At 36.9% G+C, this 23,280-nt stretch overlaps 4 protein-coding genes across 4 annotated transcripts; 2 read left to right on the top strand and 2 right to left on the bottom strand.

The window, feature by feature from the left end:
- On the top strand, window positions 1-2,072 carry LOC117637323 (chloroplast stem-loop binding protein of 41 kDa a, chloroplastic). Its single transcript, XM_034372186.1, has 6 exons — window positions 1-471; window positions 607-728; window positions 965-1,067; window positions 1,151-1,289; window positions 1,367-1,644; window positions 1,754-2,072. The coding sequence occupies exons 1-6, from the start codon at window positions 85-87 to the stop codon at window positions 1,934-1,936; spliced, it is 1,212 nt and encodes a 403-aa protein (XP_034228077.1). The 5' UTR covers window positions 1-84; the 3' UTR covers window positions 1,937-2,072.
- Window positions 2,073-2,141: 69 nt separating this feature from the next.
- Window positions 2,142-5,461, bottom strand: LOC117637322 (RAN GTPase-activating protein 1). The gene is made up of 2 exons (XM_034372185.1): window positions 5,148-5,461; window positions 2,142-4,103 (listed from the first exon to the last, which is right to left on the bottom strand). Exon 2 carries the CDS (start codon window positions 4,090-4,092, stop codon window positions 2,464-2,466), a length of 1,629 nt encoding a protein of 542 aa, XP_034228076.1. The 5' UTR covers window positions 4,093-4,103; window positions 5,148-5,461; the 3' UTR covers window positions 2,142-2,463.
- A 1,240-nt stretch (window positions 5,462-6,701) lies between these two features.
- LOC117637234 (cyclin-P3-1) lies at window positions 6,702-9,222 on the top strand. The gene is made up of 3 exons (XM_034372074.1): window positions 6,702-7,072; window positions 8,212-8,619; window positions 8,744-9,222. The coding sequence occupies exons 2-3, from the start codon at window positions 8,219-8,221 to the stop codon at window positions 8,994-8,996; spliced, it is 654 nt and encodes a 217-aa protein (XP_034227965.1). The 5' UTR covers window positions 6,702-7,072; window positions 8,212-8,218; the 3' UTR covers window positions 8,997-9,222.
- Window positions 9,223-10,486: 1,264 nt separating this feature from the next.
- On the bottom strand, window positions 10,487-15,737 carry LOC117637227 (ARM REPEAT PROTEIN INTERACTING WITH ABF2-like). The gene is made up of 19 exons (XM_034372065.1): window positions 15,401-15,737; window positions 15,107-15,267; window positions 14,545-14,711; window positions 14,338-14,458; window positions 14,179-14,253; window positions 13,985-14,079; window positions 13,760-13,835; window positions 13,547-13,654; window positions 13,019-13,147; window positions 12,849-12,917; window positions 12,641-12,700; window positions 12,394-12,517; window positions 12,007-12,146; window positions 11,691-11,754; window positions 11,499-11,578; window positions 11,275-11,339; window positions 11,050-11,167; window positions 10,841-10,965; window positions 10,487-10,754 (listed from the first exon to the last, which is right to left on the bottom strand). Exons 1-19 carry the CDS (start codon window positions 15,657-15,659, stop codon window positions 10,658-10,660), a joined length of 2,133 nt encoding a protein of 710 aa, XP_034227956.1. The 5' UTR covers window positions 15,660-15,737; the 3' UTR covers window positions 10,487-10,657.
- Window positions 15,738-23,280: the final 7,543 nt, after the last annotated feature.

Below are 23,280 nucleotides of genomic sequence, written 5' to 3'. Positions count from 1 at the left end.
AAAAAAAATACTCATATTCGGTTTCCCTTTATCTTGTACTAAGAATCGCTGGTTCTCATACAATCAGTCACTGGCTCGTACTCGATGGCCACTCTTACTTCATCATCATCCTCTGTGCTCTTTTCCTCTACACCCTCCAACCTTGTTCCACCTTCACTCTCTCATCTTCCACGCCTCTCTCTCTCCTCCTCCTCCCACTTCTCTACTCTCTCCTCTTCTCTCTCTATTTCTCATTCTTCTGTCGCATACCCTGCAATTTCCAGGCGCTTCAACCGTTGTTCCTTCAGTATCAAAGCAAGTGCTGGAGAGAAGAAAAAGGTCCTGATAGTGAATACAAATGGTGGTGGGCACGCAGTGATTGGATTCTACTTTGCAAAAGAGCTTCTGGGATCTGGCCATCAAGTCACCATATTGACTGTTGGTGAAGAGAGCTCGGACAAGATGAAGAAGCCCCCATTTAGCAGATTCTCAGTTAATATTTTCCACATTTTTTCACTGCAAAATTTGTTCCACATGTTTATATCTCTTTCTAATTGAATTTTCAAAGTGGGATTTTTCCTACTTATGGTTGGAACTTCTGGGTGATTTGAATACTTTTTCTCCTAGGAAATTGTAAGTGCTGGGGGGAAGACAGTGTGGGGAGAACCTGCGGATATTGGAAAGATTATGGAAGGAACAGCATTTGATGTTGTGTTGGAAAACAATGGCAAAGATTTGGACACTGTGAGGTCGGTTGTTTTGATTCTCAAAAACTCAATTTCAATTGGGGTAGCTTTTATGCTATGCTGTCTAAATGTTCAAATATGGTGCCACTCTGTTCTCTCTGCATTTTGCTTACAATTCTTTTTTTTTTTCCTTTTCTTTTTTAAATTTATAAATTTCAAACCCTTTTTTAGATTGAGCTTTGGCTTTGATTTGGGGGGCTTGATTGGAAACTAAACAAATCTTTGTAATTTTCACATAGGCCTGTGGCAGATTGGGCCAAGAGTTCTGGTGTGAAGCAATTCCTGTACATCAGCAGTGCTGGAATTTACAAGCCAACTGAGGAGCCACCTCATGTTGAAGGGGTATATTTTGTGTCTCTAATTCCTCTTGCATTCAACTAAGACCTCATTGCTTTAGTGGCGAACTAAAACCTTTACTATGGCAGGATGTTGTTAAAGCTGATGCTAGTCATGTTGCAGTAGAGAAGTACATTGCAGAGATATTTGGTAGTTGGGCAATATTTCGCCCGCAGTACATGTTAGGTTCCGGGAACAACAAAGATTGCGAGGAGTGGTTCTTCGATCGTAAGTCGTTAGTATTAAGCACTTTTCTGATAGTTCATAATATATTACTATGTTGTTTCATGATATTTTCTGTGCAGGAATTTTGAGGGACAGACCAGTTCCAATCCCTGGTTCCGGATTGCAACTTACCAACATCTCCCATGTTAGGGACTTGTCCTCTATGCTTACCCTAGCCGTTGAGAACCCCGACGCTGCATCTAGTAACATTTTCAACTGTGTAAGTGATCGTGCTGTGACCCTCGATGGATTGGCAAAACTTTGTGCTCAAGTTGCTGGACGCCCTGTTAACATAGTGCATTATGATCCAAAAGCTGCTGGAGTTGATGCAAAGAAAGCTTTTCCATTCCGGAACATGGTAATAAATTGTCTTGAACCAAACAGGGCACTTATAACTGATGATGCAGTTTCTTTGTACTTTTGACATTGTTGTGTTGCAATGAGTTAATTTTTCGCCTACTTTGCAGCACTTCTATGCAGAACCAAGGGCTGCCAAGGAAGTTCTAGGATGGAAATCTACCACGAACCTCACCGAAGACTTGAAGGAGCGATTTGAAGAGTACTTAAAGATCGGGAGAGACAAGAAAACCATCAAATTTGAGTTAGATGACAAGATAATTGAGTCCCTTAAAGTTCCAGTAGCAGTGTGATCAATTTGCCCTGTAAAGTTCATTTTTTGTTTCTTGTATCTCATATCCTATGTGATATTTTCTTTCACCGGGAAGCAACTTACTAAATAATTTGAATGCTTAATAAAAAATGAAGAAACAATGTAAATCAAGTGGACGGACCTATATTACCTGCCTCTACCTTTAATTAATCTTGATTCTGTAAATTTTATTTTTAGACAAAAGAAATTGAAATTGGAGATCTGAATTCAAAATATATGTAGCCATGCACCTCAACCAGTACTCTACTCAGCTGACCCAGTTTTGCATACATAACCAGAAATCTGGCTGCCAGCAACTTAAGTAACAGGGACACGAGAGCATACAACTAGCTAGACTCTCGAATGTTGAATGTTTCAAATAATGAGCCTAGTCTACAACAAGCGATCTATTTCACCATGGCTAAAAACCGCTGAAATAGCTCATATGGAAACAATCTAGCTAATCAGAAAAGTTGGAATCTGAACAAGTTTTAAATCAAATTAACAAAAGGCAGCAAACTGCATGTATCAGTAATTCTCTTCCTGCTTAATTTCAAGGCCCTTAAGCTTTGATTCCAAATCAACCTCATTATCAGCGTCCTCTTCAGCCTCCTCATCAAGATCTTCTCCTTCAGGGTCGTTCTCATCGAAAGGCCCAAGCACATTCAGTGAATTCTTAAAAATCTCCTTTACCTCATCAATACCCTCATCTGATATGAAATTAGCATTTATGTTCAGCAACTTGAACCCAGGTTTGTGCACAACAGCCTGTGCCAACGCCCTTGCTCCAGCCCTTCTAATGGAATTTGTGTTCAAGTCAACCTCAGTTAACTGACCATGACCCTCTGCAACTGCTTTGCTGATCAAAATCGCACCTTCATCCTTCAGTTCATTCTCAGACAAGTTTAACCTGGTAATGAATTGTTTCGCTGCTATACAGGTTGCTAAAGCAGCAGCCGATCTGGCTGTAATGTCATTTCCTGCCATTTCCAAAACCTCAAGTGAGGGTGCAGACTCTTTGAGGGAATTGGCAAGGGCTTCTGTTCCTTTATCTTCTAAGTTAAGGTAACTCAGGTAAATTTCAGTAAGATCTGCAAAAGCAGATAGAGATTTACTCAGAGCAATCCCAGATTGTACTCCAAACATGTTGTCACGCAAATCAAGCTTCTTCAGATGGGAACATGTCCCAAGTGCTTCAGCTAAAGCTATGCCCCCTTCGGAGCCCACCCTTGTGGAAGAACAACGAAAATCCTCCAAGAGAGGTGAACGTTTCACCATGTCAGAGATGGCAATTGCCCCCTCATCTCCAGTCATATTGTTGTGAAAGTGAAGGACCCTAAGCTTCTCAGTGGATGGGATAAACTTAGAAACTGCTCTTGCAGCTTCTTCTGATATGCCATCATTCATCAAATAAAGTTCCTCTAAATTAGTTTGTGACCTCAGGAGTGACCCAAATGCATTGACACCCTTTTCACCCATGGCATTGTCTGAAAGATTGAGATACCTCAAAACACATCCTTCCAGGGCTGAAGAAAATATATTCATGACTTGAAGAGCTTCTGTTTCTGACCTTCCTGCAATAATATCTGACAGGTCTACTTCTTTCAATTGATCTTTGATAGATGTTAAGATTGGCTCAGCAACACGGGCTGCATCCAGACCAAAGCTTCTATTGCTAAAACATATCTTGGTATACAATTTTTCATCATCCCTTAATGGTTTTAACAGTTCCACGGCCTCCTCAGAATCAATAAAGGACCGGCGACTCCCAGATATATCAAAGACACTTCCATGGGTAGCAGTATCTTTCTCATATTGCATCACCTCTCCATGTTCCTTTACTTTGGGCCCTCTTTTGAGAACTTCCAGCATAAGCTTACTGGACTCTTTAGCATAAATTTGAACTGCCGAACTTCCATCACCATATGATTCCTTCTCAAAATGTTGGTCAGCAGCTGCAAAAGCAATATTTTCTATTTGCTTGGCATCCTCATCGGCCTCTTCTTTACTGAGCAGACCATACTTTCTAGACAAAAAGGATGGAGTGATGAAATTCTTGGTCATTCGTTCTACAAGCAGTATCCTGGTGCTCTGGCTTGGGGGCCATAGTTTGATAGACACTGAGCGCTGGTGGAAAGCTTGTGCTTGAGAATCCATGCCAAAGTGACCTGGAACCATGCACCGAATTTATAATAAACTAAAATGATCAAAGCACATTTACATTTAAAAGTAAGAAAGGGAAGCGACCCAAGGTGATCTCAACAACCAAAAATACAAATAACCAATCATTCCAAGTCAAATGACCACATTCACAGAAAATCAAGTGATTCAAGCAGTAATTTGGAACGCAATATCAATAAAAATCCACTAGCAATGACCATCAAATATACTCCTACCGAAACAAGAAATATGAATTAAACATGGTTGTTCAAATTCAAAACTTGTAATGTTCCAAATAGAAAATTTTCAGGAATACAAAACCACTCTATCAGTGAGGCGTACCCTCCTCCATTCACACAAAGATAAGCATAACAGCAGGTCCTTTACAAAAACACACAAACGATAAGAAAAACCCAGAGAATATTAAAACTTTTGAACTCCTGACAAAGTATCTTAAAATCCAATTGTACAATTCCTTAGAGTAACAAAAGATAGACTCTTAATTCACGTGAACATTTTTATCAGAAATGTGACGAAAGTTCATCCAGTTGACTACTGGTACGGGTCTAGAAGTCCACTATCACCAAAAGCAACAATATAAATTGCAAACCAAATATATGACAGGAATACCATAAATATTTATTATTTTCTTTACAGGAAAATACAAGAACTTATCTTTACAAAGTACCTAAGTTGAACCATCGTATCACGCTCATTGAATATATTACAAAAACTTCAAGTTGCAATTCCGAAACAGAAATCTAACTCAGAATTCTTGTGAAGACAAATTAAAGATCCGTCGGATATAAAAAGAACGCTAAATCTTGTAAAAGATAATAGCATAGATCAAAGGAAATCAAAAGTCACTTCGGTTAACATTAGAATTGCAGAGTAAAAACCACAAATTTCCCTGTTTGGCTCTTAAGAAACAGCGAGAAAATAAAAATCGACATCTCAATCATAACCGCTCATCCAAACACCAAAATGGAAAAAGATCATCATTTATTTTTCTACACTCGAAACATACAGAGTTATACAAAGAAATGCAGTACCTGGAGCAAATCACGACTCTGTTCTCGGGAAACAGAAAGGAGCGAAAGCAAACCCTAGAAATTGAAGAGCAAAAAGGGACGGCGAGGGATAAGAAAGTAAAAGGAAACTTGTGTATCTGGATGAGTTTTTAGATTTTCCGGGAAAATGAAATTTTTCTGGGAAACGAATCGAATCTGGGGCTTTAGAGTGTGTGGCTCAGAGCAATCATATCATCATATGCCACAGTGAATTAGAAAAATCAAAAGAAGAATGCGTGCGGGGGCAATTGGGAATTGGAGGGAAATCATGAGAAAACACACCCAAATCTTCCAACTTTTAAAAATCGAGAGCGAAGCGTGGAATTTACGACGCAATCTTTTTCTCCGAACAAAAAACAACGCCCCTAGTTTTCCACTTATTTACGTTTTTGGTCATGCCATTGCCATGTCGCATTTGAATTGGGCCTTGGATGCAGAGTTGGGCTTAGATATTGGACTTGGGCCGTAAATTTGGCCCACACTATAAATAAATTTGGATCGACGTCGACCGACAAAATTTAGCTGCTCATGACATTCCAAATTTCTAATGCTGCCGGAAAAGACAGATGCCAGCTGTAATTTGGACAGGTTCAAGAATTCATATAATTGCTTCTTAGTTGAACTAAGTATGTGGTGTGGTCAAATCAACTGTGCAAGACAGAAAAAAGAGGAAGAAAATCCAATCACCGCACTTGAAATAATGCGTTATTTAGACTTTGATTAACAATTGGGATTAATCAAGATCCACACCTTTCTACTAATCTTTATAAATAAATAAATAAATAAAATATTGTTAGGAATTATGTATTCTGGTTGCGGCATTATTATCATCACAAGTGACCCACTTAAAGGTGTCACGCCCTATGTTGTGGCATTATTAACGGAAAAAATTAAATATTTAAGAATTTTGAATTTATTCTTTTTTTTTTAAAAAAGTAAAGGATACTCTTAATTAATATGCACAATGATGCTAATCATGTACGATAAGGAAAAAATATGAGGATGGCATAATGGATTTCAGATGGCTCAAGCATAAGTTAGACTGTCACTTCTTGCTCAATTATAAACATTTTGCATATGTATTAATTATTAAGTAAGCAATTAAGAAATGTACATCATCTTTTCTTTTTTTAATCTTTATGGAGTAAATATATTAATATAATCTATAGGATCTTGCACCTTTCAGAAGTTCATATCTAAGCTTTATTAATCTTTATGGAGAAAATGACTCTTTGGGATGCCAGACTAATTAACGAAAATATGATTAGATGTATTCGTTCCCTTGTATTCAATTTCGAATCCCCGAATTAACTATCCTTCCTTTTATACACGGATTTGATTACTTATGATAAATTATAATAATTTAGAGTAATTGAAAATATCATGTTTTCTTTTTAGAAAAAATAGGTGCATCCCTTGCTTTGCGGTGGAAAAGAAAAAGAAAGGTGGTTTGGGTGGGGGCCCACTTAACCACCGAGAAGGCAAGAATAATAAGAAGTCCTTGCCCACTTTTCATTTAAAAACTGGTGTGGAGGAGTACACACCGACACCTTGTTTTAGAGCCAGAGAGAGTATGAACTTGTGTTGCTAACAAAAGAAGAAAAAAAGAGAGGAGATCTTCCATGTGAAGAGAGAGAGAGAGGGAGTAGCCTTGGTCTTGGGGATTTCATAGAGAAAGCAAAGCTCTTTTTCTCCCTCCCTCTCTCTCTCTGTTTCTCTGACTCTATGCAGCAGAAATGTGCATAAAAGAGGATATGGCGCCAGAGAGAAGAAAGGAACTCCAAGAGTTAAGATAGTGAGGTCTGTGTGTTCAGTGTACCTTCTTTGTTTTTCCTTGTGCTTATTTTCATGTGGGCGAAGCAACAAGGAAAGACAATAAAGATAGCTCCTTATTAAGAAGGATCTCTGTAAGTTATCCCCATATCCTTCTTTGTAATCTTCTTCTTTATATGTTATGGCATTGCTTCCATTTCTTGATTTGGACGTGAAATTTCGATCTTGTATCTTCTGGGTTGGGATTTGATGAAAAAAGGTTTATCCTTTTTCTGTTTCCTGGTCAGATATGATGTGGGCTGTTCATAGTTTGTTGAATTTCTTGATTTACTGTTCTGGGTCTGTCTAATTCTATTCTTTTACTTACTGCCAACTGTTTTCTTTTTGGATAATTGATTGTATGACTTCAAATCCTTGTGTTCTATGAGAATTTTTTTTATGGGCTTCATTTTTGGAGCATTTGATGATTTATCAGTATCTGCTTCATCTATTTGCACATTTGGTTGTGCTAAAGTTCATATTTTTAGTAGGAATTTTCACTGTTAGTTCATGAGCAGATAGGACATCAATTTAGTGCGTAGCAATGCCAATAGACAGGTTTCCATTTGTGAAAATGGTCTATGAATTCTTTTCGAGGAGCAATTTTGTGCATGAATTACCCTCCCTACAATCTTGAAATACAACATACGATCAGATAGATCTACTTCAGTCATAATAAATGCCAAAAGTGAGAATGAGTTTCGTATCATATGAGGAAAACCTAGAATCTTAAGAGAAAAGGTCCTGAAAAGAAGTAGAACTGAGCCACAACTGTACTGAATGATCTAGATTTAGACAGTATTCAATACCTATAGTAAATAAAAGGAGCATATTTTTAAGATTTATAAACCAATTTTAGAAATATTTGAGGAACACAAATAGAGAAGGTTTTTTGAAGGCCACCTGCATGTTATGGTAAGCTGCCAGAATGTGATGATATTCTGATGGTGCAGTATTTTAAATATAACTTCCATTCTTTAGTACTTTTTTTGGTTAAAAATGCTCTTTAGTACTTTTGTCTTAGTATTTTCAATGCAAATTAGAATACTACCCAAGAATTGCTTTTCTTAGTCCTTCACAATGTGTACCACAAATGCTGCATTGTGTCTTCAATGAAAGTTCCTGTCATACCAAAAATTGTAGAGCATCTATCATGTATTGGATTTGGACTACAAAATGCAGGGGCATGCCAGCTTACTAGTTCATTTTTGTTAATCATTGTTTTACTTTGCAGGTCAAATATGGGAACTTTGGCACTTGACAATGAAAACGTAGGCTCGGATGTTTACTGCCAATTGGGGCTAAGGGAATCGGCAAAGGGAGTTATGAAAATCCCTCGGGTTCTGTCACCTCTCTCATCACTTCTTGAGAGATGTGTTCAAAAGAATGAGATGCTATTGGAGGCAACGGACATTAAAGAAGTCATGACCATATTTCATGGTTTACGAGCACCCACTTTGAGCATTCGGCAATATATTGATCGCATCTTTAAATACTCTGGCTGTAGCCCATCATGCTTTGTTGTTGCACAGATCTATGTGGACAGATTTATCCAGTGCACAGAAGTCCGTTTAACTTCTTTCAATATTCACCGGCTTCTGATAACAAGTGTAATGCTAGCAGCGAAGTTTATTGATGACGCGTAAGTACTATTCTCAGAATTAGATATACACGATCATTTTTCAGTGAAATTGTTTCGTAATGGTTTTTCTCCGTTTCCCTTCAGCACCAGCTTCTGACAATAAGCATTTAACATGGTTTTGCAGATTCTTCAACAATGCATACTATGCCAAAGTAGGAGGAGTGAGCACTAGTGAGTTGAATAGGTTGGAAATGAAGTTCTTGTTTACTATAGATTTCAGGCTTCAAGTTAGCATAGAGACATTTAAGAGATATTGTTCTCAGTTGGAAAAGGAAGCTGCAGGGCTCCAGATTGAACGTTTGATCCAAGCCTGTGGGATCAAAGAGAATTGGTCCAACAAAGACGATTCAACTTGTGCTCCTACAGTTGCAAGATGACAATGCCAATATCATCTCAACGTTTTATTACACGATTTTTCTGAATTGCGATTGAATTTTTTAGTATCTGATTGTTTGGCTTGTAAGCCACGAAAAGCACTTCAATGAACAATAACTTTAGTATCTCACTTTCGTTTTGGGCGGAGTTTTGGTTTCCATTTCTCAAATTGTAAGAAACAGATTATTCAACTTTATGGGTAAGAAAGAGTGTGCAGTGAGTTTTCCATTTTGGTTGGTTGCAAGTTTGCAACCACTTCACATTCTTAAGTAAGCAGGCTTTCAATACTTTATCAAACACTTTGGTAGGTAACAAAAAATAAAAAAGTTTTTTTCGAAAGAATTTTAAGCACAGCAGTCCAAACGACAGTCTTTGACGATAATGATTATCAGTCATATTTCTTAAAAATTTCTAATTTCAAATATCATAAACGACAATTTGTTTGTTCGTTGTATTGTTAAATAATAATAAAACAATTAGAGCTAGCAAACAACATTGTTTTACCTAAATGTTGACGTTTGTTGCTTAATTTCTACATTTTTTTTGCTCTTTTTGCGCCACCCAATATCACTGAGTCCAGGGCGAGAAGGAAATTAAAATTCTGTTGCGATATTTAGCGGCGGTTTTCTTAGCCGCTGTAAAGGTTTTATCAACCGTTATCGACGGTTTTTCTCGCTGCAAAAGTTATTTTCGCAGGGATCCCAATTGTCACTAAAAGTGCAAGAACCGTCGAAAACCGTAGATAAAAAGCCAAAACCGTCGTAGAAAACCTTTACTGTCATATATTTTCTTTCTGTTTTCATATAGACCTTTCTTTTACTTCCCCTAAAATGCTACTGGCAATTTTGTAAGTAACGTAGAAGCTGCAATAAACTTGATTCCACAAATAGAACACTTAAACTCCTTTAGGGAAAAAATTGAACATTTTGTAAATAACGTAGAATCTGAATCAATAAATTGAAACAACCCCGTTATCTATTGTCGGTTAAAATTGGACCATAATGGCAAAATACAATTAGGGGCTAATTCAACTCCTCTCTTGTATCATCAAACCATCACCTTTGCCTTGGAATAAATAAAATAAGCTAATCCGAACTAAGCCGCAAAGAGAAGCCAATTTTGTTTGGAGTAAATTCCACATTTTTATGCTTCTTACTTAGTTTAACTCTTCAATTGCTATGATTTTACTTTAGGGTTTTAAAATTTAATTATTGTACAGTGGATATTAAAAATTTCATGAAAAACGACCTATTGACAATTTGGTGTAATGTTAATTATGATTCATTCCTTGGGAAAAAAAAATTCTAAACTCAAATATCATGAACAATTTCTTCGTAGTGTTAAATTATTTAAAAAATACAATTAGAGCTAGCAAAGCACTTTTAATTCTTCCCTATTTTTTATCTTGTGGCCGTGGGACAGATATTCAGCTCACACATTTTCAAGAATCGGAATCCGAGGATCAATACAGAAAATTAATGATGAAACTTACTGCTAAAACTTACGGGCACTTTGCATTACATAATCACAAAAAAAGAATTAGACTAAGCAGAAGTTACTTCTGTAGTATCAACATTGACAAAATGAGCTACAACTTTCTATACATTTTTGCTCTTCAATCTTGATATAACGGAAAAAAACTAGGGTTAAGCTACACATCTATCTAAGCCTGCTGCGAGGTTGCCTGGATAGGTATTGTAAGTGCATTAGTAAAAAATCTGCGGATCTCTGGTACAATACGATTTATCAGTCCGGGATACCTGAATATATTCATCACAACATTTCAAGTCACTATAATGCTGGACACAGATTCAACTAGAGCAAGAGAAAGAGATGCACTACTTACCATGGTTTGGTAATCAAATTGTCAAATTGCTCCAAGATGAACAGAATGCATGCTTGCCTTAATGACACGGCATTGAAGGCCTCTGATAACTCAAACATGAGCGAAACATTTTCGACGTAGATGTTCTTGAGAAAGAAAATACGAAGCAATCAGACTAAAACCAAACTGAAAACAAGGGTAATACCATCGAACTTTAATAAGTAACTCACCTGAGCAATGGCATGCTCGCAGAGGCGCTTGAGACCCTCCAAAAGATACTGATCAGCAGCTCTGAGGAGATCCTGAGCAATATCCAAATTGACATCTACAGATCCTGTGTATATGAATCTAGCAACAGACAGAGGACCATTATAACTATTAGGGATGAAACTGGGGTGCATTATTTAGCAATTTACTCATAAGTTCTTAGACAAAAAGGATGCAGAACTACCTACCTCATCATCAATTCAAAAACGTCCCATCTAATATTTGGAATCTCTACATCCTTAGCATCTCTCTCCTGCAATACATTGTTTCAATATGTTTAGAAAATAATTCATCAGTTAAAGGAATTGATTTCCTGTCACATTTTTAGTATCATTGTTGAGAAAAGAAAAACAATAGGAGAGGATTGGAGTCAGAAGATCATCAATCAGTGGAAAAGTCCAATAATTCTTACCCTGTAACCACCATCAAACATGGCACGGAATGCATCAGAAGAAGCAAGCAGACAAATTCTGTGGGCATAGAACCGTTTACCTGATAGTAGTGTAAAGCATACGAATTTATTACAGTACAGTAACATAAAAATATCATTATAGTATTAAGTGACTGAACTATAGAAAAGGGCATGCAAAAGAATAATCCCCACCTTCAACTAAGAATGTGATGTCAGAAAGTGTAGGATTGTTTACGTATTTTTCACCCAAATACACCTGCAAATAGATCATGTCAAACATATCAGAACTAATTATCCATGCGAACAGAGTATCACACTCACCAACCCCATAAAAGTATTTTAGAAAACTGGTATAGCAATCTGTAAATCTTGATTCAAAGCCAGCAGGGAGTCTTGTAAATATGAGTTCAATAGACTAATATCCACTCAAAATAAAATACATGCGTTCCAGGTTATATTGCGCCCCTAGCAAACTTAAAGTGAACTGATTGGACACAAAATTAAAAACCTGTTGGGTGGGTGATGAAGGAGCTGGATCCAAATGGGAGAGTGAAGTGGCTTTTGTAGCCACTTTGTACAAGGCCAAAGAACCATCTTGTTTCTCCTTCAGGCTTGGAGATTCGAGAAGCCCTAAAAGCAACTCTAATCCTGCAAGAAACAAATTTGCAGAAAAAATCAAATTCTTGGAACCATATGTGGTGAAATTAGCAATATCATCAACGCAAATACACCAAATTTTTTGATAGACTAAGCTTTGTATGTTAAGGCACTTCGGTTTACAATTTTAAGCAGCCCACACTGAACCAAGCATGATAGCATGCACACATGATAAGCTTTTGATGTTTTTTATGCTACTATGCTCTATCTGGCTGTTAATAATGGATAAAATTCCAACCTTTGTTATCAATAAAAATGGTTTCCTGATCACCAGGGTTACAAAGATGAGCAAGAGTCAAAGCCACTCGTTTTTGAACAGGCTTCTCCGCAGCCCGCATCAGATATAATAGATTATTTAGAACCTGTGAAGAATAAGCTGTTAAGGAATTTGGACAATCTACATTGAGCATAACAAGTGAAATCAGCACAAGATGCAATCACTGGACAGCCAAAAGAAAAAGACTGTCCAAAGTGACAAAACTCACTTGTCCACAAATCTTCTCCTCTAATCTTTTCAATGTCTTTGCCACACAATCCTTAGTTTGCTGCACGAATGAAATATTACAATACAATAAGGCCACAAAACTATGATGAAATAGATAAGGGGTAAAATAATTCATGACCTATAAAGCCAACTAAAAATCAATAGACAAACAACCATATGAAGGTTCAAAGAAAACAGGAAAAAATTACTTGAGCAACAAATTCTCCATCTTGGAGTTTCTGAACACCTCCAAGCTTAATTAAAGCTGCAACATTATCCTACACAAGAAATCTCCAATTAGTCTCACTGCAAGAATAAATGATGAGTAAAGGACAACTGCATTACAAACTGAACTTAAACAGGGAACAGAAAACTGTACCTCATTATCTGCAAGACCATAAAGAGAAAATGCAGCGTTGTGTTGTAGAGATCCATTTTTTGAATTAAGAAGCTTGAGAAGAGGCACTATACCACCATTATGAGCAATGCCAGCTTGGTTATGCATGTCCTAACGTAAGAATCATTTAGGAATCTAGTAAGCTGTAAATTCCTTTAAATAGATAACAGCAAAAGACTATGATCACAAAAGCAAGCAAAGTTGGCAGTAGCTACATGACAGTACACCCAACAAGAGATGTAGCGTTATTACCAAAATATTCAACTTGCATTACAAGGGGACATGCCCATGTATACTGCAAGCTTTCCCTATTCTATAAGTACAACAAGCTGAAAGCACCATAACTTAAATAAGGATTTCTATCAAATATAGGAACAAAAACAAAAGTAAAAATGACTTCCAGGACGGTATAACAACCAGTCACCAATATGATACTTATGACTGTCCTCTTATGCTATTTCTACATATACACATTTTTTTTAAAAGATGATGAATCAGAGAAATAATAACCTGTGCCAACCTCCCAAGCGCAAAAGCTGACATCTCCCTAACCTGCGCATCAGGTGATTTAAGCATCTCAATTAATGGTTTTAAAGCACCCCTCTGAACTATATGTGCCTGCAAGAACCAGATCTTCATAACATTAAATAAAATTCTGTATCATATGAAAAGGGGATGGGGATGAAACAGGTAGGATTTAAACAAAATGGTTTTCTATTCCACCTTGCAATCTGAATCAGCTGCAGCAAACTGACCAAGTAATAAAGCAGCTTCTCTTTGACTCTCCGTACAGCTGGAACTGTCAATAAAGTAATGAACAAAGAACATATAATTGTTTGAAAACTAGAACATATTCTTCAGATTACAACAACAACAACAGCAACAATATGATTATCCAGGAAAATTGAAAATGCTACAATATCAACCAATTGTAAAGTTCAGAATTACCTGAGTAATCCAATAACAGGTTGTAAAGCACCAGCAAGAAGAACTAATTTCTTGATGCTTGGGGATGAGTGGACAAGATTACCAATTACTCCAACCTGATAAACCCCACAAAGTTCAGCATATGCTTACAGAAGGGTGGTGTTAGAACTCTCAAGACATGAGAGAGGAAATATCAAATATAACTCAGAGCTCACCGCTTCAAACGTCATAGCTGCATCCTCAGATCGAAGCATTAGTACCAGGGTAGGCAGAGCATTGCACTCTACAATCTGGAATTTTGCAATTCAAATTAGCTAGCAGACTAGAGATGTCTAAATCAATCATATACCGTATCACAGGGAAAACTTAGGTACCTGATCTTTGTTTTCATCATTTTTAAATGCAAGGGTCCGCAGGGCGCCTGCAGCAGAAATCTGTACCTTTGTGTTAAAGAAGTTAAGTAGCTCAACAAGAGGAGGGATTCCACCTTCAATCCTGAATTTCAAAGATATAACTTATAAGAAGGAATAATACTTGATATTTATTTAATATGAGAATCAGTAAAGTAGAAATAAACAGACCTGACACGGGTCTTGATGCTGCTATTTTCATGAGCAATGTTAGCAATTGCATTAGCAGCTCTCCTAATAACACCATCAGCTGGTGCTGAGTCCCTCTTGTGCCTTTTTAACAGATCAACAAGATGCGGCAAAGCTCCAGCATCAACTATGAGTTGCTGATGCTCCGGCTTTATAACATGAAGACATAGAACAAGATCAATCAATTAGAAAACAAGAAATGATCAAACAGATCCTTTGAAATCAAAACGAGAAACAGCTACCTACAAAGAGAACAACCATCTATTATGCACTGAAGGGCATGTTTTATTGATGCCAATATCTCAATTATGGAAAGAAGAGAAACAAGAAGAAGAACCACAAGTTAGTGTTTCAGAATTGCATAATATTAATGCCCTAGCTGATTAAAACCCTCATAAGATTTACAGGACCCGAAAATATTGATTGCACGTAGTACAAATTGATACAAAAACAGGTAAAACACCTTTGTTTCCTCTGCTCTAAGATGAACTTCGAAATGATAAAGCAAGCACAGCCAGAGAGAATATACAGAGTGTTAAATTACCTTAACGGCAATAAGCCCGAGCGCAAAAGCACTGTCTTTCTCGACCTCATGCGCGTACGGAATCGGACTGTTATCGCCTCCTCTCTCTGGAGGCGGAGCCTGTAGATGCTTAACCAGGGCCGGAACTGCTCCACATTCTACTAAGAGGTTCACATGTTCCTCTGCAAGCAAATTACCAAATGACCAAAATTAAAAACCCTAAACCCCAAGAATCTCACACGCTTTCCTTTCGATCAAAGATAAAGAACCAGAAAACCACAAGAACAGCCGTGGAAAAAATAATAAAAACGCTACCTTTCTTGGCGACTAAAGCGATGGCACGAGTGGCAGTCTTGGCGGCGAGGCGATCTGCTTCGGAGGAAGAGAAGGTGGACTGGAGAGTTTGGACTCGGCGGCGAATCATACTTTCCAGATCTTCGCAAACGCCTCGGGGCTGGACGGCCGGGACGTTGAGATCGGGTTCATTTTCAGGCCCGTCTTCTCTGAATTCTTCTTCGAGCTTCCGCTTCAAGCCTCGTCTGGTGGTGACGGTTCGCTTCTGAGAGTGATCCATGGAGGATGCAGAGAGGGTAAATTGGGCGAGGCAGAGGGGGTGGTAGTTCGGGAAATAGAATGTGGTTTTTGGAATTTATTAGCGCTAAAAGAGTAAAGTGTGCGGTGAAATGTGGGTGTGACGATACTTATATCTGACAAGTAAATTTGAGCTCCCGCCCAAATAAGGTTTGAGATTCGTTAACAAAAGGCGCGCTCCCGCCATCGTGAATTTATCATTTTATGTCTGATTTTGATTGTTTTTAGATTGGGCCAGGCCTTCTAATTTCCTTGGGCTTTCGGTATAAATTAAACAAATTGGGCTACCTTTCTTTCTTTTTTATCCCAGGATTAAATAGGCTACATTTTTTTTATTGGGTCCCATTCTAGCCCATTTATTCCTTTGAGGGCTTCTATTAACACCTTAGCATAATTTAGATATTTTGTTGTAAATTTTCTTATGCACCATCTCCAAATTTTGATTTGTACTACATGTCTGGTGGCACTACACAAATGTTCTATTAGATGAAATTGTTTGATTTTTTTTATTTATTTATACAAAGGATAAGTTACGGAGGAATAATCGAACATAGAACTTCAAGTGCATAATTTTAACCCCTTAAGCTACACGCTTCTTAATCAATCGTACTTGAATGGTTGTATATATCATAAGCAAAGTGAGCGACTGCATAGGGACCCACATTAAATATTAATTTACATTAATATGTTGTTGTAATATCAGTTTAATATTCACTTTTCATTTGTCTTTCAGTACAAAATAAGAAAAGTTGAGTCCCATAATAAAAATATTGTTTTCTTAATGTAAGTTTATTATATTGGTATCGATTACTTTAGCTTCTCTTATATTAATAGGATAATATTAGTGTTGATTTTCCCATTCCTTCTCCTATAGAGAGGACACAATCTTGTAGTGGCAGTTTTAGAGTGGAGTGGGGTTGTCGGCGGAGCACCAAACTCTCACACTCACTCACTCACTAAACAAAGAGTGATGAAACTTCCAGTGTGGTTCCCAAGAGAGAGTACGCGATGATTAACATCTCCTTCAACTCCTCAGATTCCCTCACAGTCACAGGCTCACAACCAGCCATTCCCATAATATATTTTTATTTATTTTTTACTCCATAATATATTTGCACAGCACAAGACTCAAGAGTTTTGTCGTCTCCATTCGCCAACACATAAATGACAAACGAGTCAACCTCATTCTCTCATCTACACCGTATGGGTAGAACACATGTTCGTCCTCTAACAATATTAATTATTAACAATTTCCTCTGCATTAGCGTCTGAAATGATAATTTTTAATCACGCACGCTATTTACCTAGCCTAGTACCCTTGATCCTCAAACTTTTGAAGAGTCAAGGAGGACGAAGCCATGCGATCCATGAACACTATGCATTGCTAGTTGCCATGTGAGGACATGTACTGTTGCGTAACAATCCAACTTAATTTGTAGGATTAGATCAAATACAGTCGGACAGGACAGTACTATCTATCTAGCTGTACCCTGCACTGCACTTGCAGTATAGTAGTTGGGAGATCTCTATCCATCTCCAATCCCACCAATTTCATCATCCTTATGTTGTTACTCTAAAGATCGTTTAGGTTAAATCAACTTTTAATTAGTCCTTGATTAAGCTGCATTGCATGTAATTAAGAATCTTTCCTTGAAATCCAGAGAAGATATCTTTTCACAGTCCCACAGTCGATTCGATCATTAGTACGTACGATTAAATCTAAAGTAATTACTCATATAATTAATGATTTCAACGTCAATGGTTTGACTCAAGAAATTAGTTGTTGGAACTTTTGAAAAGTTGCACCATAAAAATATGTGCACACGCGAAGGCACTGATATGAGTATTGTGGTGGTCAACCAGGCACCGTCGCATGCATGTGAGCCACATGTCCACCTTACGATGAAAGCTGAAGCCACAAACCCAAAGATATCCAGACATGGAATTCAGCAGAGCCAGTAGACCATTGCATCGATAGAGATATATATGAATCTCTGCATAAACACAGACAGCACAAAAGAAAGAAATGGGAGGAAATGAAAGCAAATTAAACGTGGGGTTTTCACTTTTTATCTGTGGCGGTGGGGTCTTGTTTTTCTCTCTGTCTTGTGGATTCTCTCGTGACAACTGATTCTGCAAATTTTAATTTGGTTTATGTATAAAAATGCTATAATTTTAATATACTATACGTATTTATACTATTAATATAATATAATATAAAGTAAAAAAAAAATTCAAAGACCCTTTACAATAACATTACTTGCACCATGTAAGAACCGCCCGTCTAGCATAAAACTGACTATTTATCAATCAAGCATTTTTCGGATTTTAGTTGGGACTTGCAGTAAGAGATTCCAACATATATAGTATAAAGGCTGGAAATATACCCCATCCATATATCCATCAATCACTTCCTCTGGAATTTGGATGACAAGTACTTTGTCTCTACTATGTCAAGTGGTTTGATTTATATCCACTCATTATTACCACAAACCCTATGCAATTTTTAATAAAATATTTTATTTTTATATATATACAGTCCCGATCTCTTGAACTACAGGAGTTTAAGAGATTTTGGTCACTCACCGTTGGATATTAATCCAATGGTTCAAAAAAGTTTTTAAAAAGGAATGCAAGAGTGAGTGAACCGTTGAATTTACATCCAACGATGAGTGACCATAAATCTCTTGGACTCCTGTAGTCCAAAAGATCAGGACTGTATATATATATATTCATTATTGATTAATCACAGTGTGACGTACATATGAAAAAATAATCCGTTAAAATTGTAAAAGGACAAATTTAAACGGATGTTAAATGTAAGGGGGTAAGTATTTTCCTATATTGCCGATAATGCCATTTGTAAACTAAAATTCCGGAAAAATCAACGACCGACTACTTGATCATCAAAATGAGGATTGAATTGGTTTGTGGCTTGATGAGATGTGGTGTGATGTGTCGTACGACATGTACGTCCGTCCCATACACATGCATGCATGCAAATTCAGAAAGCAATTGATTATGAAGCAGAGGGATTGCAGTGCTAAGACGATATGCGGAAAGACCAATAAGTAAATGTAAAGACAACGACAAGGCTGCTTCGTCGTACGTGATACTGTAGACGGAAGAAGAAGAAGAAGAAGAAGACAAAAAGACTGAAATGAGTGGGGGAGCTTATGTATAATCACGTAAAAACCAAGCAGACAGTATCTTATCGCAATCTATATGCTTTTGATTGAATAGTACCGAGGGTTCCAAAGAGAGAGATGCACACGTCTACATGAGATCTGGACTGGAAACATGGAGGAATGGGCACCGTCTGATCTGGTCTGGGCCTAATCACAGAGACCTATCTGCTCTGATCTTGCATGCTAATCACTTTCCCTTCTTTTTTGTTTTTGTTTTTTTTCTTTTTCTTTTTTTATGAACAAAAGTTTAGGGGGAAGGAAGGCAACCTTATCTCAGGAACAGAGCATATCGAGGTCTCTTTGAAGACTTACAAAGGAGATCTTAGTCCTTTTTTTAATCTTTATAGATTAACTATCAAAAAAAATTGTCAACAGGGAGACTTGACATATTTTGAGTTAATAACTCATGAAAGACTTTATGCTCATATTTTCAAAAGAATTTGTAACGAGGATAAGGGGGTCTTTAATAGTGATCCGATCAAATTTTTTGCATGCATTCACTCCCACTCAAGTTTTTCTTGAATACTAAGAACGAGAAAGCATCAAGAATGATACAGATAATATTCAATGCATATGGGAGCTCAAAATATCAACATGCAAGAAACAACCACCCAATTCCAATAATATTGAAGTGAGGCGCCACAGGAAATGCCTAACAAACAGAAAGCGACATCAGCGTGTGGGCATGAATTAAATTGTATCAATAAGGTCTGCATAAAACGAGTTATTATAGAGGTAAATGAATTAAACCAAGCAGGGACCAGCTGCAATGAATCTGGGTTGGTAAATTCTGGGTTGGTTTGGTTCATGACTGAATTGATTTGGTTGAACTAATCTAATGTCTTTCCGTTTTGAACAGGGTTTTTACCACCCAAGGACAAGATCATACGCGTTTTCATGTACTTTCACAAGAAACAAAAAGAACAATAATAATTAACAAGAAGAAGAAGAAGACAATTTATATTATATCTGGCCCCTCTGAATAATTATAAATTTGAAATTAGCTCATTGAAGCAATCAAAATGGTATGGGAAGATTTATCTTGAGTTGCTCTCTAACAAAACAAATATTTATTACATTCAATTTGTGAGATATTTTTTCCCAGTTTTTTGTTTAAATATAATGGCAGTGGTTGCTCACAAATTTAAAGGAGAAGGTCAGAAGAAAAGGATTATTCTTATTTATTTAGGTGTCCTTCTGCACAGGCTGGTTAAAATTGATCAGACAGTCGCAGGTAAAGCTATACAGAGATGTTAATGGTGTGGGTGGAGCCCTGAGCCTCACCTTCAATTCCTCATGCATAAACACATATCATCTGGTACTTTGACAGAAAGGTAATAATAATCACTAATATCTAATGATCTTCCTTAATGGGTTAATATTTCGACACAAATGATATTGGCCAGGGGAATTCAAACGTAAATAACTTCGCCTACAGAGGTAACTGATGTTAACAACTTTACTAAAAGTCCTTTGAGTAAAGGAGGGGGTCTCTCTCAATGCTTGTTATGATGGAAATGGATATGATTCTTAAAAGTATAACTTGGGTCTTAATCAAATGGGTTATTCACTAAAAAGTAAAAATCTTTCCCTCTTTATGAGTAGCTTAGGTCTTAATCAAATGGGTTATTCACTAAGATTACATGATCATTGTATTGAATAAGATTGCCCACCAAACCAAACTTGAGCAGTCAAGTTCACTCTCTTTATTATTCCAATGCTTTTTGAGTAAGTATATTTATGTGGCCAAACCAACACACACTCTCTAATTTCTTTATATGAAATTATATGAAGGGAAATAGGTTATGAATTTATAGATAGCCAACAACAACCACCCACTTAAACTAACTCCCCCACTTTCTCCACTTAAATTATATGAAGGGATAAAGGAAACATATATTAAATATGTAAAGCTTAGAATCTGCTTTACCAAAAGAGGAAAACAAAGCACTCTCAATTAGATCAAATAAAAAAGCATTGATATGAAACCAGTAACTCATATCAGTTAAAAGAAGATCCTACAACAAAATTTATGATTTCTAATTGACCACTATCAAAAGTGAAAGAAAAAAAAGCAGAATCTATCTTTAAAAACTTAAGAGTGGCAGAAGTATGGAAAATACTTCCCTCAGGTAAGTAGGAACTTCTACATTCATGTCAATAGCAGTGTATTATATATGATGAAGTCATATATGTAAAACTGTTATTGGCATGAAAAAAAAAGTATCTTTTTACCGGTAAGAAAAAAAGTAATATATTAATCTTGGTTCCATGATTAAGAGGATGCTTAATTAATCATATGGGTCACCCTACAACCCTGTGAGTTGCAACTTGCAAGAGCATTAAGATTATATATAGGGCCAAAACTTTATGATAAACATTGTTAATGAATCTAATTGTTTTTTCAATTTGGTTCTTTATGTATATCGTACCAGGAAAGAAAAAGCATCGAGCCACGTACTGTAGATTCTTCAACTTGTTTGGTACACATGAAACAAAATAAGCTTAAGCAATGAGCTAAACAAGAGGGGTTTTTTAATTAATTGTGGTGGCCCAAAAGGCCCCTGAGATTGGACTCACTTCCCAAACTTGTCGGCTTCAGGTTGTTTCAGATAAAAGTAATTCAGAGCCGTCCACATTAGCCAATTTCAAGCCGCCAGCGAAAGAAAAAATAATTATTATATGAATTGTATTGCTCTCACTATCTTTCACATTTCAGATTCAGAATATATATTATATGTAATAATTAGCAGAGCAAAATCAGCCATCTCATGTGACACAAATCAGCAGAAAACAATAATAATCAGACAATTATGGGAAAATAATATCCAATATATTACTAAGATCCAAGTATTTGGCCATGACAGCTCAATTTACATAAGTTGCAAAGTTGTACAAATTGTACAATGATAAAAGTTTGAGCTAAGTAATGAAAGAAACTTCTCCATTTTCGAATACAGATAAAAGTGCAAGGCGTAATGGAACGAGAATAGAGAAGTTTTTCTCGAGAAAGAGACATACCGGAAACGTGCAAATTCTTATATAAAGAATAAATACATGGAAGAAAATAATAATAATAATGTGGTTGTTGGTGTTGGTGTTGGTGTTACTTAGCCATACAAATCCAGTGCTAAAATTAGCTGAGGTCCCCCCCCTTCCTCCCTCCCTCAACGGCCAACCTCACATTCCTATAAACCGTGTTGCTGTGAAAGCCGCTGGAATTGGAAAGCACACTGGACTGAAATCCATAGGATTCTGGTTTTCTTCTTCTATCAATGTGATGATGCCCACTGAGTCCACATCAACACAGCTTGGCTTGAAACCCTACTCTACAGTCACAATCGCACTCCCTTTTTAAGCAGTAAATCTTGTCTTATTTATTGACATTATTGTCATATTAAAACCCAGTAAGAAACTGGGAACTATATTCCAACTATAATAATAATGCAGCAGCAGCTACTCTGTGAGTGAGCAAAGAGCCACAGAGGAAAACAGAGGAGAAAATGACACCAAATTAATTTGCCTACCAAAAGGAATAGGGGAAGAAAATTCACACTAGGATGGGGTAAAATTCAGAGCCAAAATGTTAAAATTAATGAAAGTGATCGAAAGTCGGTTGTTTTGTTACTTTTTTTGGGTGAGCATTAAAATTTTACAAGATGAAGTAGGAAAGGTGTGTTTGTTACTGAGTATACATCTTTTTTCTCGCCTACTAACTGGATTTGATTCCTTTTTCTTTGCCTCCTACATCACTGCATGTTTCTGTTGGTAGCCGAAAATATCCAAAAGGGATTTGCCTTGGTTACTCTCTATAGTTGGCTCTTTCCGAAGTACAACCGAGTACCATAGTTCATGCATAAATCAAGACGACTGTTGTGCTGATGCATTGTGAGTTCCACATACATGAACGGTCATGACTGGCACGCACGACCGATTCTAACATTAATCCACTTGCATTTTTAAAAGAAGATATAATAGGAAGGCGAACGTGCTTCTTATTAACCCCTCCGTTGATGGTCCTTGAAATATGGTCAATATGGGTCATCCTCTGTAGTGTCCTTGAACTCAAAAGAACAAAGCTTTGGAGAAAGAATTGTGCAACACAAACAAAGAAACAAAAAAAGGTATACTACCAGGCAAGATTTTGTTCAACATTATTCATCCCATGGCAGATTCTTGTGATCATTTATATTTGTATTTAGCTTTGAAAAAAGAAAACTACAGAATAGAGGTCGAGCCTGACAGTCGAATAATTTGGGGGAAAGGCATAAAGCTGACGTACAGAAAGGCCACACAGAGGTGTGTTGTATAAACAATAATGCCTCAAATATATAGTTTGAGAAGTTTAAGAAAATTGATAACATAAAAGTAGCACAAAATTAATTTACTAAAATAGGAACCACAAGGTGTGGTGTG

This window comes from Prunus dulcis, chromosome 8 (assembly GCF_902201215.1).
Source record: "Prunus dulcis chromosome 8, ALMONDv2, whole genome shotgun sequence".
NCBI lineage: Eukaryota > Viridiplantae > Streptophyta > Magnoliopsida > Rosales > Rosaceae > Prunus > Prunus dulcis.
This window is presented reverse-complemented; position numbering and strand designations above follow the sequence as displayed.

Coding starts and splice junctions, on each gene's coding strand:
- LOC117637323 (XM_034372186.1), top strand. CDS start 85: ATGGCCACTCTTACTTCATCATCATCCTCTGTGCTCTTTTCCTCTACA. Junction 1,068..1,150: donor AGCCACCTCATGTTGAAGGG/GTATATTTTGTG, acceptor TTACTATGGCAG/GATGTTGTTAAAGCTGATGC. Junction 1,290..1,366: donor CGAGGAGTGGTTCTTCGATC/GTAAGTCGTTAG, acceptor TTTTCTGTGCAG/GAATTTTGAGGGACAGACCA.
- LOC117637322 (XM_034372185.1), bottom strand. CDS start 4,092: ATGGATTCTCAAGCACAAGCTTTCCACCAGCGCTCAGTGTCTATCAAA.
- LOC117637234 (XM_034372074.1), top strand. CDS start 8,219: ATGGGAACTTTGGCACTTGACAATGAAAACGTAGGCTCGGATGTTTAC. Junction 8,620..8,743: donor GCGAAGTTTATTGATGACGC/GTAAGTACTATT, acceptor ATGGTTTTGCAG/ATTCTTCAACAATGCATACT.
- LOC117637227 (XM_034372065.1), bottom strand. CDS start 15,659: ATGGATCACTCTCAGAAGCGAACCGTCACCACCAGACGAGGCTTGAAG. Junction 12,147..12,393: donor CATTTTTATTGATAACAAAG/GTTGGAATTTTA, acceptor TGTTTCTTGCAG/GATTAGAGTTGCTTTTAGGG. Junction 10,966..11,049: donor GCGAGCATGCCATTGCTCAG/GTGAGTTACTTA, acceptor TTCTTTCTCAAG/AACATCTACGTCGAAAATGT.